Source organism: Hesperophylax consimilis, chromosome 8, assembly GCF_061612785.1.
Source record: "Hesperophylax consimilis isolate HC1 chromosome 8, BYU_Hcon_1.0, whole genome shotgun sequence".
In the NCBI taxonomy this organism is placed as follows: Eukaryota; Metazoa; Arthropoda; class Insecta; order Trichoptera; family Limnephilidae; genus Hesperophylax; species Hesperophylax consimilis.
The window spans coordinates 29,467,603-29,483,569 of NC_142843.1; the positions used below are offsets into that span (position 1 = coordinate 29,467,603).

At 35.2% G+C, this 15,967-nt stretch overlaps 2 protein-coding genes across 4 annotated transcripts in view; both read right to left on the minus strand.

Moving 5' to 3' along the window:
- Window positions 1–6,502: 6,502 nt before the first annotated feature.
- The window catches only part of E(bx) (nucleosome-remodeling factor subunit NURF301 E(bx)), a 49,174-nt gene continuing 39,709 nt past the window's right edge, over window positions 6,503–15,967 (minus strand). For all 3 annotated transcript variants that reach the window (XM_089634087.1, XM_089634088.1, XM_089634085.1), the window contains 4 exons: window positions 10,344–10,651; window positions 9,478–9,645; window positions 8,911–9,191; window positions 6,503–8,803 (listed from right to left, as the gene is read on the minus strand). In XM_089634087.1, coding sequence (XP_089490213.1) covers window positions 8,598–8,803; window positions 8,911–9,191; window positions 9,478–9,645; window positions 10,344–10,651 — 963 coding nt within the window. In that variant the 3' untranslated portion in view covers window positions 6,503–8,597. The remainder of the gene's footprint in view (window positions 8,804–8,910; window positions 9,192–9,477; window positions 9,646–10,343; window positions 10,652–15,967) is intronic.
- Window positions 13,076–14,871, minus strand: LOC149421840 (uncharacterized). The gene is made up of 2 exons (XM_089634093.1): window positions 14,093–14,871; window positions 13,076–13,629 (listed from the first exon to the last, which is right to left on the minus strand). The coding sequence occupies exons 1-2, from the start codon at window positions 14,172–14,174 to the stop codon at window positions 13,118–13,120; spliced, it is 594 nt and encodes a 197-aa protein (XP_089490219.1). The 5' UTR covers window positions 14,175–14,871; the 3' UTR covers window positions 13,076–13,117.

Here is a 15,967-nt window from a genome sequence, read left to right on the forward strand (position 1 = left end):
TGTTGCCAACGAGGGCAATATATCGCCATTTAGGCTACTCAGAACGAGAATCGGCGCTGAAAAAATCTAAAAGGCGACTGGTCGGGCTACTTCAGAGTCAAGTTAAAAACATAATTTTCACGTAAAAACATCAATTTTAAACAATTCTCTAGCCACCCCCCCCCCCCCATGAATTTTTTTTTTCGGGACAAATTTTATTTTCTTGAAATTCTCTAGCCACCCCCCCCCCCCTCCCACGAAATTTTTATTTTCACGTAAAACCCACCTAACTACAAATTCGGCTACTTTAGGTACTTGTTAAAATTTATAATATGTGGTCGCTAGAGGGGCGCCGATGAGGTGCTTGCCTAGGGCGCTCTCAACAGTTAATCCGCCTCTGATGGCATCCCCAATTGGGGTATGTTGTGAGGTTGAAAGAAGTGGGGAGTTATTATACCAGGGCGATTCTGAGAGTATCTTCCACTCTAGGACGTGCCGCAATTATACTATATATTTTATTTTTAAATTAATAAATTGTGAAATAACACAATCTCATAAAATAAAATTTATTTGCTCACGCCCGGTGCATCGAGAATATTCAGACTTGTAGGTAGGAACGGCGAATGCTAGCATTATATCTGGAGAGTTCCAGCTACAATGCGTTTTGCATTGACGATCGTTGCCGAATATTCTAGTAGCATCGCTACAAAAGTATATTTAGTTTATTTTTATGTTGACGAAAACAATTTCTATTACGATTCGTAATGTGTCATTTTCGATTTTCCGCCTAAACCACATGACCGTTTTTAACCGGCCAACGTTGGCGGCGGCCTTCACACGTTGGCGCCAACGTGGACTAGAGGCTTTAGGATAGTGCATTAGTGCATAATTGTTCGTACGTACACTTCCGACAGCGATGTCCTTGCGAAAAGTCGCTGAGAAACAGCCTTTTGTCTCACTTACTGTTATGAAAATAATTGTATACCTACATTGTATACATATACATTTGGAGTACCTATACCTACATATATTCGAAAAATTATATGTTGTGTTCTTTTCAGTAATTAATTCGATAGAACACATTTTTCTTAAGAATTTATTTTCTGAAGTCGAATCGGAAATATGCTGTATGCAAGCAACGCATCTGTGGAATTAGTATTTAACAAGGACTCAAGACTCGCTGCAGTAGGTACCTATACCTACAGTAATTATTTTGAAAATATTGTTGTTTTGCAACACCACATTGATCTATTCATTTCCATGGACAGGTTATTTTAGGCAATTTTATTTATCAGCTATTATTATTATACATACTGACCTATCCTATAGATATCTCAATGTCAATACGATTTTATTATCAGCTATTATGATTGGTTCATTTATGCAGCTATTATTATTATACATACTGACCTATCCTATAGATATTTTAATTTCAATACGATTTTCGTGCATTGTAATAGGCACAGATTATGGAAATTATGGTAGCCATACACGTTAGGGTTTGCATGATGGTTATTTTTATTTTTATTTTTATTTATTTAAGGAGAAAACACAGATACAGACAGTAATTAAAAGATAATTTTCTAAAACAATAACTTGAGAATTCGCCTGCATCCTAACTATTTCTCACTGATTGACTGGTAGATAACAATTTTAAATATTTTTTTACATGTAAATAAGGTAAAAATTTTGTATATAGATAATGCTCAGTATCAAATAAAAGTGTACACATATTTTGTAAACAAGTTTAGAGATAGATCATAAAAAGTACTTAAAGAGTATAGTGAATGAAGTAAGTACACATTTTCTTTTTTTTTATAGTAAAACAGACTTCAATTTCCTGCCAAAAGTACTATATGTATCAACAAATATGTCGGAATCCTTCAGGTTTTGGTTTTTATTATACAATTCGCACATTCTTCTGATTGGATCTCTGACACCAGCATTTGTGCGCGTCCGGCTAATATGGAATAAGTCGTTAAGCCTCGTCGTTCTGAGTGGTATTTTAAAGTTTATTAGATTGAGTAAGCCAGGACAGTCGATAAAGTTATTACAGATTTTGAACAAGGTCATTAGGTCAAGGTAAGTTCGCCGGTTAGTAAGAGTGGAGACGTTATATTTCGAGAGCATATTTGTGTATCCCCGTTTAGGTGCGCTCATTCTGTGGTTGAGGTAACGCAGAAATTTCTTCTGGATACTTTCAATATTTTCTTTATAGATATCGTAAAGTGGAGTCCATATGGAGGTGCAGTATTCAAGTTGAGAACGGACCAGCGTATAGTAAAGCAGAAGGTAGGTTTCAGGCTTTCGAAATACGCGGCTGTTTCTGATAACAAAGCCTAGCATGCAGTAAGCTTTATTCACAATGTTTTTAATGTGCGCATCGAAATGAAGTTTGGAATCAAAAAGTACGCCAAGATCCCTTATACAGTATACACGATCTAGTGAATAGTTGCCTATATAATAATTGTGTATAATAGCGTTATGATTTTTAGTGAAGCTTATTTGTTTACATTTATTGTAACTTAGGTAAATTTTGTTTTCATTGCAAAACGCTTCGAACCTTTCTAAGTCTCGTTGGATGAGCAGACAATCATTTATATTTCTAACAATAGCAAATATTTTTATGTCATCGGCGTACAAGAGAAATAAACAATGCATGAAACATTCAGAAACTGTATTAATAAAAAGTATAAATAAAAGCGGTCCTAGGATTGATCCCTGTGGTACGCCAGAAGTAACTGGTTCCCATACGGAGGTATGTCCTTGTAACGATACAGCTTGCTGTCTTTTTGTTAAATATGAGATGAACCAACGTAATAAGTTTCCCCTAATTCCGTTATACATAATTTTTTTGATAAGAATAAGGTGATCAACCTTGTCAAAAGCCTTTTTGAAATCGCAGTAAATTGCATCTACCTGATGGCCTCGATCCATGCTAGTAAACAAAAAATTAGAGTAAATAAGTAGATTACTCACGGTAGATTTGCCTTTGACAAACCCGTGTTGTTGGTCTGTAATTTTGGCAGCAAGCTGAGGATATATATTAGTATGGACAAGTCTTTCCAACAGTTTAGGGATCGCTGAGAGAATGGATATTGGCCTGTAGTTTTCCACTCGTTGACGCGAATCAACTTTGTGGACCGGTATGATGTAGGCAAGCTTCCACCTGCCAGGGAAAACCCCATCACTCAGACATTTATTGAATATTATGGTAAGCGGCACACACAGTGACGACGCAGCAGATCTAAGGAAAAACGCCGGAATTCCATCGTGACCCGCACCTTTGTTTATGTCTAGCGACTTTAAACTTGATTTCACTTCTTGTTTCGTTAGTTTAATCGTGTGAATATGTGCAAGTCCTGAGTCGTGAACTGATTCAAGTTGATCAATGTCTATTGTGTCATTGACGGAGGAAGGTTCAAATGTTGACTTGAAGAATTCAGAGAACATATTACAGATTTCCTGGGCATTATTAGATTCACGTCCGTCAAAGGACATAGCAGCAGGATATCCGTCGGACGACTTTAATGAGGATATGTATGACCAAAAACTTTTGATATTGTTTTGCAATGAACTTTCGACGTTGTCGAAAAATATCTTTCGAGATTCATTAGACAACTTCTTGTATGTTGCACGTAAGAAGGAAAATTCACGATAGTCAGAAAGACCTTTGTATGTCTTCCATTTGAGCCAGAATTTGTCCTTTTTCCGTGATAGCCTAATAAGTTCGGGGGTAAACCATATGGGAAATTTTTCATTTCGTCGTGCCAGTAATGGAATAAACTTATCAATTACATTGTTTATTATTACATAGAATTGGTCTACTGCTTCTTCTGCTGATAAATTTGCGATTTCAGACTTCCAATCAATACAGTCAATGTCATTATTAATTTGCGTGTAATCAGCTTTCCTGAAATTTCGCCTACGCTCTTTGTTGTTTTTAATTTTTGATTGAATCGCGGAGGATATTTCGAATTTCAGGGCTGGATGGTGTCTATCCTCTGAAAGGAGAGGGTCGTCGCATGTACATGCATAACCATCATGCAAAACCTAGTGTGTATGTAAAAAAACTGTACAGTTATCGATGCATGTACATGCAACCTAACAAATACCAAAATAGATATTTTTTGCCGCTCGGTTATGTTTGCGCGCATGCATAACCGAGCGTGTGTGGCGGCCGCTCATGCTTGCATGCACAGTTCTCAGTTCTCAGTGTCCAATATTCTGTGGTAGTGGATGTAAATCTCAGTTCATTCATTAAATTTATATGAGAGAACTGTTTTCTTTTCAAAAGCCAGTGTTTACACCACTCAGGGCGATCTCTTTTTCTTGTCCTTTTCTTTGTTACAAGTACTAAGCCAAGTACAGCTATCACATCGTCGTCGTCCATTGTTGGCAATACAGTGCACAGCAGATTAGGAAAATGTCCTACAAAACACCGTCACAGCTGCAACTACCTTTAACTGAGAGTTTATAGGAAATTGTACATGCAAACCCTAACGTGTATGTGTTTTATTAAACTCGGTTATGCATGATGGTTATGCATGTACATGCATAACCATCATGCAAACCCTAACGTGTATGGCTACCATTACACTTCGTTTCAACTTAGAAACGAAGATTTACGTAGTTATAGATGGTAAAAGATGCATTGTAATTCCATTCATGTTTCAAAATTTACCTTATAAAACGATCCTTTTGCCGCCATTTTTTATATGGAGTGACACTTGAGAAAGTTTCGTTTCAACCTAAATATGCATAAATTACTTAATTAACCCAAACTAAGAACTTAAATGTATGTGCATGTAAATAGTTGTTTCTTGTAGTAGTTGTCGCAACAAAGTGTAATTTTCATAAATGTGCCTAAAAGTGCGGCAGTTTGGGTCAAAATTATCCCAGTTACCCACCATTCCCAATTATCCCAAATTACCCACCAATCGGGATGTGCTGATCTGCACCAATAATTTGCAATGAAATTGTGTTCAATATTTCGATAAATAATACACAATATTTTTAATATTTAAAAAAAAACGTAGATGTGTTGTGAACTAAAATAAAAAATAATACATTGTATTATTTAATGTCCTTGAGTCGGTTATTCAATAGCTATTTTATTTTACCTGTTCATAAAGAGAGCTTGTGGGGTGTACTGAAAATAGTATTTTGGGTAAAAGATAAAACAGTTTAATTATCTCATTTATTTATTTATAGCTCATTCGCTACAATAAAGGTTGCTTCACCCATGCATATACACACCCAAGTCTGAGATTACAAATAATAATATTATATTTCACCCGTTCCATTCGCAGAAACAAAAATCAACCAAGACAATTATAATATAATACACAAATGATGAATTCATAATAAGACTTCAAGCCATCAATCACAACAGAGAAAATGGTAGTCTTAAATTTATCTGCTTCGCTGAAAAAAAAAACTATTCGAAAGATCTGTGCGATATTTTAATATTCACGACAATTATAAAATAATGTTACCAAAATGTAAATACATACTTATAATAATTATGTATAGTTATATATTTTTTAGTGTCCACATTTTGCAAAATATCACAGTGAACGGAGTATCTTTTCTTCTATTACTACTGTTTATTTGATTGTATGGAAATATTTACCTTTGGTTTGAGAAATAATAAGATTACAGAACATTTGCCAATAATAATTTAAAGAACTTAAAGTGCATTAAAAATTCCAATAGAAACAACAAGATGGTCGAAAATGTACAAAACTATTCTATTAATTAAATATAATTTCATGTGAGAACATTTTGTATGCAGTTTTTTTCAGTGAAAATAACTTTTTTGAAGCACAAATCTAATATGTAAGAATATGTTGAAAAATGGTCAACATCAACATAACAAGTGATATACTAATAAATAAATTTTCTTGAAAATGTTAACATTTGAGTGCGATAAACTTTAAAACGTCTTTTAAAAATTATTAATAGTTTTAAATCAATCAATTTCCCAATGTGTGGTTGGCATACCATTATAAAATTATTTTATTATAAAGTAATTTTGTTATTCAGCCTTTTCCATTTCATTTCATTGAAAAAAATTTAACACCTTTACTTTTGCCTAGATTACTTGATTTTTTTAAAAGAAAAGTTAATGATTTAAAAATCAATATTGCTTTCTTTCTCATGACAGGAACCTGAATGAAATTAAAAATATGAGTAAGTAAAACTTTACTTTAATTTAAAACATAATAGTTGTGAGTAAAAATGATAACCAAAACCGTCGAGTTTGTGGCAAGTGTGGCCAGACCTACTTCCAACATTTTCCATCTGACGCCACAAAACAATTTTAGATAGCTTGTCTTTATTATTATGTACATATGTAATTGTTTTATTGAATTTCTGGGCAGAAGAAATAAAGAAAGCAATGAAAACACTACACTTGACTTCAGATCAGTGGCGGTCTGTGACTTTTCAGTGAGATATAGTAACTAAGATTGAAAAATGTGTTGTTTCAGCTGACAATGTTTTTTTTTTCTCAAAATTAAAATTTTTTTGTATGAAGATTTTTTTTATTTTGGGGAGGCTGTCTCCCCAAAGCGACAAACCATTGAGATGAATTTTGAAAAAATAAATATTTTCAGCTACGACAACAACAATAATGTGGTATTTTTCAATTTTAGCACTCTAGCTCACTGAAAAGTCACTGAACGCCCCTGCTTCAGGAATGGTTTGGTTTTCCTGCGAGTTTTTGGGATTCTTAAATGACAAGAGACAGAAAAGGGAAATAATTAAAACATAATATGAATGTTAGTGTCTGAATATAATATTATATATTATTCATGAATGTAGGAGTAGTTAATGTGAAAGGACTTGAGTAATCTATCAGATACACACTGGTCCGGCTGGCCGTGGTGACAAGTTGAATATTACAAGCTGACATTAGTCAAATGTTTCAACAGTGACAAAAGTGTATCAATTTACTCTACAAATACTGTTTCATGACATACACATGTACACTGTACACACATCCGGGGCAAGAATATTTCTTGTTCAATAAAAATATAAGTGCATATTTACATATGAAAATCAATAAATAAAAGGCAAACAGGGAGAGAGGGCTATTTGAGGTTACAAATAGTTTGAAACTTCTTTGGCCGGGGACAGCCACCTTGTGAGAGATGTAGGCACTTCAATTAATATGTAAATGAAAATTCAAAGAACATGAAAGACATAACATGTTAAGAATATCACTCTATTCCGGTGAAGGTATGCAAGATAAAACATGCAAATTGAATAAGTAGTCCAGAGAATTTTTCAACAAGTTTTAAAAATAGGATAATGTAGGATAGGATTTCATAAATATTATCCTATTACAAGTAGAACCTTGTTAAATTGAAATCCACAAACATCAAAAAGTAAATTTCGAATTAAAGAATTTCTACGTAATTCGAAATATTATGAAAAAAATAAAAATAGATGCCGAAAATTGGGTTCCTCAGCTGCCCCTTCAGATTCGGGTAGAATCTTTAAGTAAATTCGTAAAAATATGAAAATATTCCCGAAATGATAATAAATTCGAAAAAATACGACATTCCAGTATAAATTAGATTTACAAAAATAATAATACTAATTAGAACGACGTATAACCACGTAAAAATATATTTTTCGGCATTTTACCGCCAAGGCTGTCTTTCAGATTCAGATTTACGAAAATTTTGTGATTTATTTTTTGCAAAAAACTTACGAATGATAAATTTTGAATTACATGTTTTTTCGAATTATCGGGGTCTGAATTAACGAGGTTCTACTGTATTACATTAACGTTCCTACTTTCAAGGTTTTATGTGGTTGGTTAGTTCCCCCTTGTGAGAGTGAGGCCCGGTTTTTATCAGCTTCTCAAATTTTGACTTTGTTTCAAAATATTATAATACGTATCTAGCGCCGTGGATGTCCCTAGGAACTAATTTTATCCCGGATTCAACTAACTGCGTAGCTGGTTTTTTTAAGATTTAGTATTATGCTTGACGCAAAAGTTGTAATATATGTGATTTTGGATGGTGATGAAAGAACGAGCCTCACAATTGTTTTAGTTCTCGTATATAAAAATAAATATAACTCTAATATAATCTAGTCTGCCAAAATATAAAATAAAGAAGCACCTTAAAAAAGAATGATATGTGCACTTATTGAAAATTATATAAAAATTCACTTACGAACTCCATTGCTATTTATTATGGTTTAGCTTAAAATGAGTGTTTAGGATTGTGTACAGCTTAGACAATAGTAAACATTCTATTAAAAGCGCATTACACAACATAATTAATTCATACCTTTAATAAATACAAAAAATAAGTATAAACTGAAGAAATACCTTAAAAATCTATTTAAAATAACATTTCCTGCTGGTTTCGCTTAGTATAAAATATACATAACTATGCAGTATTTTTTATGAAAATAATTACCGATGAATGAAGTATTTACACTAAAACTAGAATGGCATATATGTTTACATTTGGTAAAAAATTAATTATTATAATACAATTTAAATAAGTTTTTACTCTTGAGATTAATATTACATTATTTTATTTAAATAAAAACTGTTTTATAAACATTATCAAGATTAGCCAAGTAGTAGCTTATCACTGATTCGCCTCGAAAAGCTTTTCGCGAAAATACTTTATTTTTTGTACAAAGAAGGCCTCTAACCCTTCAGCACACCGATAGAACTGGGAATCTTTGGGGTTGAAGTATCGGCAGTTGTCAAATATCTTCGTCATGTCTCCAATCAGTTCACTTAACATATTATAAGTTTGTTCATTTATCTTTTTTTCAATTGTTTGTAAGTCTGCAAAAAAGAATAAAAAATTAGAATATAATCACAAATTAGAATAAATCAGTTTTAATCCAGAAGAGTAAAGTAAATAAAGCAACAATAATGGAATAACAACATACCCATTGGCTCCTTGATAACTTTGTAGTAGGTAGGGGCTTCTCTGGGATCCACTGGTTCCATGAAAGGCCAGGCGTTTTTATGCATTTGTATCTGTTTTATCAACTTTTTAAGGTTTTCAAAATCTTTTAGGGTCAGGTCTTTCATATTGGCAAAATTGACAGAATTATTCTTTTGACAGTTGGGGCAGACATACTCGTCTATATTGTCCGCTTCAGACTGGAGAATGCCCACACAGCGGCCGTGGAACCAATCTTGGCATTTGTCACAGCAAATATAAAATCTAAGAAAGAAAAAGACAAAACATGTTATCATCCAGCATCATTGAAGCAACCTAGTAGGAGTAATTTTTAGGGGGGTATCACGTTAATAGTAGGTATGCCACAATTTGTTCATATTACATCTAGAAAATGTCTCTTATGGGTTATCAAATTGTTAGACCATATCCCTCAAATGATGTTATTTATGTTATTTACTTGATGTTTATATTTCTATTATTTCCGACTATATTAAAACATTACTTTGTATTTTTTTCAACCGTTTGTTGTAGAGTTGTAAACAATACTTACTGGGAGTTATCATAGGGTTGTCTACAAAGGCAGTATAATTCCTGAGTATCTCTGGCGTGCTTGCACTCGTCACAGACAAACTCATTGATTGTCTTGCTCATCTCCTCCGTGATGCCCACACAATCGCCGTGGAACCAGTTGCTGCAGTGCTCGCAGCCCACGTAGAACCTGCACAGAGAGGAGTATGTTATTCATAAATACCAAAGATACGGGTGGGAAAACTTAGTGAATACGGACAAACCTGTAAGATTCAAATTTTGTGGCTGAATAACCTCAGCGCAATCAATTCAGTATATTATTTTTAAATCTTTACAAAATTGTTCTTTTTCTTGCGCTTTTAAATAGATTTGTAAAAGAGAATTACATAAATATAAACAGTGGATATCAACTATACTAGTAGTAACAGAGCTTGCCTTTTAAAGGCAGTTTCATTGATGCTAAATATGTCAACATCCCAATTGATTCTGTTCAACAGCAATATTGCTCTCCCCACGGCCATGCCCATTGGCAAGTTAGTCCTGAAGGCAGGGAGAACACACTGATAGATAGATGGGAAACTAAACTACAAGAAGTCTACCAACTACAAAGATTGGTAAAGCGGTTCAAAACTTCAGGTTCCCAAGCACGTGTCGCGGATTCTATAGTTAGCTAGGCAGACCTCAAAACTTCAGGTTCCCAAGCACGTGTCGCGGATTCTATAGTTAGCTAGGCAGACCTCAAAACTTCAGGTTCCCAAGCACGTGTCGCGGATTCTATAGTTAGCTAGGCAGACCTAGCTAACTCCTCCATCATTGCTCAAACATTTCCACCTAAAATAATAGTACATAGCAGGAGGAATACAAGTTAGGTCAGAAATAATATCTCACTTGGTATCATCATAGGGAGTCTGGCACAAGCAGAGAAGCTTCTCCTTCTTGTTGCGCTGATGTTTGCTGAGAGTGCGGGGGTGGGCGGCTGAGTGGTGGGAGGGGTGGGCGGCGTTGGGGTGGTTGGAACGAGCATGGTGAGATGTGGGGCGGCGGCGTGCCACGCCACCTCCGCTGGGAGCCGGCGGACCGGGGGGACCACCTCCTCCTCCCCTGCCTCGCTCCGGAGTCTCTCCGCTGCCGCGCACCTCCTCCTGCTTGCTGCGCTCCTGCCGGGTGCGGAGGGCTAATTCAGCCGACAACTCCTTCTGCATATTTAAACATTTTTTAAATAGTCGGCTAGTTACAGCTAAATACAGCTGGCTTACAACGAGAATTCGAAATTTAGGATACTTTTTAAAATCAAGATAAATTAAAATCAAGATAATAAAACTAAAATTAATTTTTAACGTTAGAATTTGTTAATCCCGCCAAAACAAAGCCCACTACACCATATAATCGACATACCTATGTAGCTGACAGCCAGAAGGGGTTAAGGGGGTATTTCACCAACTTTAAGTAAGTTTCGAATAGCAATACTCGGCAAGTAAATTACAAAATCCATCCCACCATCCTCGAAGAGCGCTGTTCGTCAAGTAAATAGCTGTATAAACTACTCGGAAGTAATCCTTGCGAATAGCTCTTACTTTAATACCTACTACCAGTGCAAAATGGCGCCAAAGCTTTTTGACAGCTCAGAAGTAAGGTTGTGTTTTTAGTTACGTTGAAGAAGTGTCGATTTTTAACGAAATATGGAGATCTCAGACATTTTAGACGATATTTATTCAGATGAAATGGCGGAGAGACGAAGAAAAAGAGTTTATAGGCAAAGAGTGAATTATTTAAATGTACTAGACGATGTCGAATTTAGATCGAGATTTCGTTTAACAAAGAAGGCTGTCATTGAAATTCACGACACAATAAAAGATAAAATATGTTCCAGGACCAATCGGTATGTAGTGTTCTAATTTACATCTATACAATACATATTTTATGGAATATTCACAATGCATATTTTGCCTATAGATCGTAACTGGTTCACATAATGTTTTCACCATTTCAGGAATAAAGCTGTGCCAACCATCATCAAACTTTTACTGACATTAAGATATTTCGCAACCGGTTCATATCTGATGTCTGCTGGAGACTTCAGTGGTGTCAGTAGATCATCCGCGTGTCGATGTTATCAAGGAAGTCTCCGAGGCAATAGCATACCTTCGCCCTGTCTTCATTTGCTTTCCTGAGGATCTAGCTCCCTTGAAACAGGGTTTTTATAATCTGGCTTGTTTTCCAAAGGTCATTGGTGCTATAGACTGCACCCATGTTCCATTGTCTCCAAGTAAGTACATAACGTTATTGTATTTGATTCTGCACTGTAAATCTAAAGAGAGTAGTGATATAAAATTATGAAGATTTTGAAAACATGAATAATGAAAAGTAATTTTACATAATAAATATGTAGGTGTGCTATTGTAAAAATATTGTAATATAGGTAAAGTGTTAAATACATGTAAAAGTATATGTTTGTATACCTACCTGTATTTATATGAAAAACTATTTCAATACAAGTTTTATAAAATATATATCTTTGCGCTACATAACAACTAGTAAAGCTATATTTTTCTGTTTTAGATGGAGAAGATGCCGAGGTTTACCGTAATCGGAAAGGGATATTCTCCATGGATGTCCAAGCTATTTGCGACGCAGACCTCATCATCAGAGACATCGTTGCCCGCTGGCCTGGATCCAGCCACGACCAAACTATTTTTAACAATTCGCTGATTAAAGCAAAGTTTGAGGCTGGACATTTTAATGGCAGCATTTTGTTAGGGGACAGTGGGTATCAAAGCCAACATTATTTGTTCACACCATTACCACAGACCAACACCCCAGCCGAAAACCTATATAACGAATCACAAATTCGCAGCAGGAATGTTGTTGAAAGGTGTTTTGGTGTTCTGAAGAGCAGATTCCCTGTTCTGCGAAGACGTATTACGTTATCTATGGAGCGCACCACAGCAATTATTGTGGCATGCGCAGTGTTGCATAATATAGCAGTAAAAATGAATGATGCACCCTTTGTGGTAGAGGAAGTACAAGAAGTTGCTGTGGAATATGATGAAGAGCTAAATGATGAAAACCCAGGTACTAATGCAAGAAGAAACCTCATTCTTGGTTATTTCACCCATCTTTTAGACAATCGAGCCCGTCGCTAACAAAGTTTTCATACATTTTTCTTACTTGAACATTTATAATTTTTTAATATCTTCTCCTGTTTCCTTTTAATTGTAATAATACTACTATTGTAAATAAATCCTTACCTTTATGCACATACATTTTTAATTACTACTACTATTACATATTAGCACATAACTCTGTACTTTAATTTATAAATTTGAGTAGTAAACTATAAGGCAGGTTTGTGTAGGTGATGTGATAGTGTGAGTGGATGATCAAATGTTTTGTGAACACCTCATTAGGAAACCTTTATTAATAGTTTCATATTACGATAACTTTCTATTCTACTAGATGCTAAAAACATATCATTTTTATGAGCCTTGCGAGCCGAAGACCAGTAATAATACCTACATTATAGGTATATATGTGGGACATATTAATTTATAAAATATAATACAGTTACAGAAGGAAGCAAATAAATAGCCAAATATTGGTAAAAACCTATAAAATTTATTCAACTCTAAATTTGGTCTTCAATAATTTAATTTTTGTATTGTTTAATCTTTCTTTTGCCTTTCACGTTCCCGAAAAGCCCATTCTTTTTCCTTTTCCTTCCTTTCCCGTTCCCTAAATGCCCATTCCTTTTCAATTTCTTTTCTTTCACGTTCCCTGAACGCCCATTCCTTTTTCTTTTCCTCAAATTCCTCGATTAAAATTTTTTTTTGTATTAACATAATATCCTTCCGGATATCTACCACTTTCTTTGCCCCTTTCCGTAAGGCTGGGTGGCTTGCGGTACGGAGTTGCGGGACACTCCACCTGTCCCACTGCTGCGGCTCAGGAGGAGCAGCCACCTTGTTTGATGAGCAGGAAGGAATGGGCTCATCGGTGTTCAGCTCTTCTATGATGATTTCAGGTTCTGCATGGGCTTCTACGGCTTTGGAGGTGCTCCGCTCACACGGATCGTCCGGGTCCAGGAAGATTATCTGCCGGATTGGCTGTGACACGATTCTGCACGGTGTCGCCGGCACCTCCTCAATTGACACCTCCATTGCAGAAATTTGGTTATCTGAAATAAATGATAAAATGATAATATATGAAACATCATAGGTACTTGGTACTTAAATATGTGTAGATATTCCTACACTATATTCTTCTTACACTACTCTCTCTGTTTATTCGCTCTACATGCCCAAACCACCTGAGGGTCCCTTTCTTAATTTTATTCATTACGCTTACATCAGCCTTGCATTCTTTGCGGATCTCCACATTTCTCACACGAGCATACATGATTTTACCACAGATATGCCTCCGAGATCTCATTTCAACAATTTTCAGTCTGCTTTCATCCTTCTTCTGCCACACATAATATGATTTGCAAAGATGTGTAACATTATAATACAGCGACTGCATCTTGTAAGATGATTTATCATTATTAGGTCCTACCTTTATGAAATAAATAATTATTATACATAAAAGTGATAGTGGTTTGAGCCAGAAGTCTGAATTTTATTAAAACAATATCGACTTACCAATGGTTCCAGCATCACTGTCGATGCTATTCATGTTTCCCTGGACGCTTAAGGTGATTAGGTCCTTAACTTTCAGCTCCATCGTGTCCAGGGGAACTGCTTTGCTGGGCCCTCCACCTGTGCTATAGTGCTCAGTCCTGATCAGCGCACTCTTTTTTCGGACAGACCTCTTGAAGCCCTCGTACTTTATTTTTAAAGTCTTTGATGAACGAAAGCACGAGGACGACGAAGAGTTGAACTCCTTTTCAATTCGAAGCCAGGCGGCATCCTTCTCTCTCCACAGCGCAGTGTCACTTTGTTTATTTTCAATAATGTCTTTGTATTTGTGAATCAAGTTCACGAGACTTTAGCATTCTTCCCTGCTAAAATTGATGCTACGCACCCGTTTTTCCATAATTAAACTATACTAAAATACAAAAAAACTAACAAAATAACACAAATACACGAAATATTGTTTTTATGAACAAAACTTATTATAACCTTAAACCTATGTAACCAATTATTATCTATATTAACAGCAAAAAACACTACTAGAATTTAAAAAAGAAACGTATTAACTATTTAAAACAGGAGACGAATAAAATAAACTATGTAAATAACGAATTAAAAAGTAAAAACAGTTAAACAATTATATCTCGGGCGCATGGCGGAAGAATGTGGGTGACAGCGACGTAAACAACATTCCGGTGTTTTGAAAATATGCATAGACAAGCGGCGGGGCGATAGAGCGGCGTGAACGCAGACGGAATAAATGCAGCGTTGCCACACGAAGTATCGAATATTTGTCGGGTAGCTGCTTGCAAGATGTTTGTAGGTCGTGGGAAGTTTGTTGTTTACTTGTCATTTTAATCATTCGATTATCTTAATCAGACAAGTTGTTACTCGGAGTTTACTTGGACGTTTGTGAAATACCCCCTAAATCATTGCTTTAGTTACATTTGAAATGCGCTACAACATATTCATTTTTACAAAAATGTTAATTTTGATATCAAGGTAATTTTGGTCACGGCCACGCTTGGCATCCTGTCATTTTAGGTGCATTTTCTCTTACTGGCTTTGACTTTAGTGCTTAGAATTTAACAAAACCTGCTAAAATGTAAGGAGATAATGCAAATTACTGATTTCCTACAGATGTGTAAAAAATACAAGCGTCACGATGCAGTTTGTTGTTTTCTGATCCCTTGAAAACAGACTCAACATACGAGGAAAAGTCATGTCCTTGTTTGTTGGCAGATTGAGATAGAGGATTTTTTCATGAAAGCAGGCTCATAGTTTCACAAGTTAAAATATTTTTTTGTTTAAGGTTAAACGCAACGCTCGTTGTATTCTACGTGTTCACAGATGGCGTTAATTAATTAATTTTGTTTAAATACGCTTTTGCAAGGTATTGCTTTACAGTATTAAGACAAATTATTTGTTTGCGCCCTCATATACGCAATATGAATATGAATAAATAGTTTTGTCCATATAAAAACTCAATTCTATCGAGAAAGGCATACAAATACAATATTGGATTGAATCATCGGTAAAATATTGTATTTGTGTGCCTTTCTCGAAAGAATTAAGTCTTTAAACGAACAAAACTATTGATTCATATTCATATTGCGTATATACGGGCGCAAACAAATGATTTGTCTTAATATTGTAAAGCAATACCTTGCAAAAGCGTATTTAAACAAAATTAATTAATTAACGCCATCTGTGAACACGTAGAATACAACGAGCGTTGCGTTTAACCTTAAAGAGTATTTTGTTTCATACAGATACATAAAAATATCCTGCTTTGCGAAAGTGTGATTTTGTGCTTACGCAAAGCACTTCAGACTTAGTTTGCCAACGGAGAGTGATTTTGCCACATTTTTTTATATGCCCACG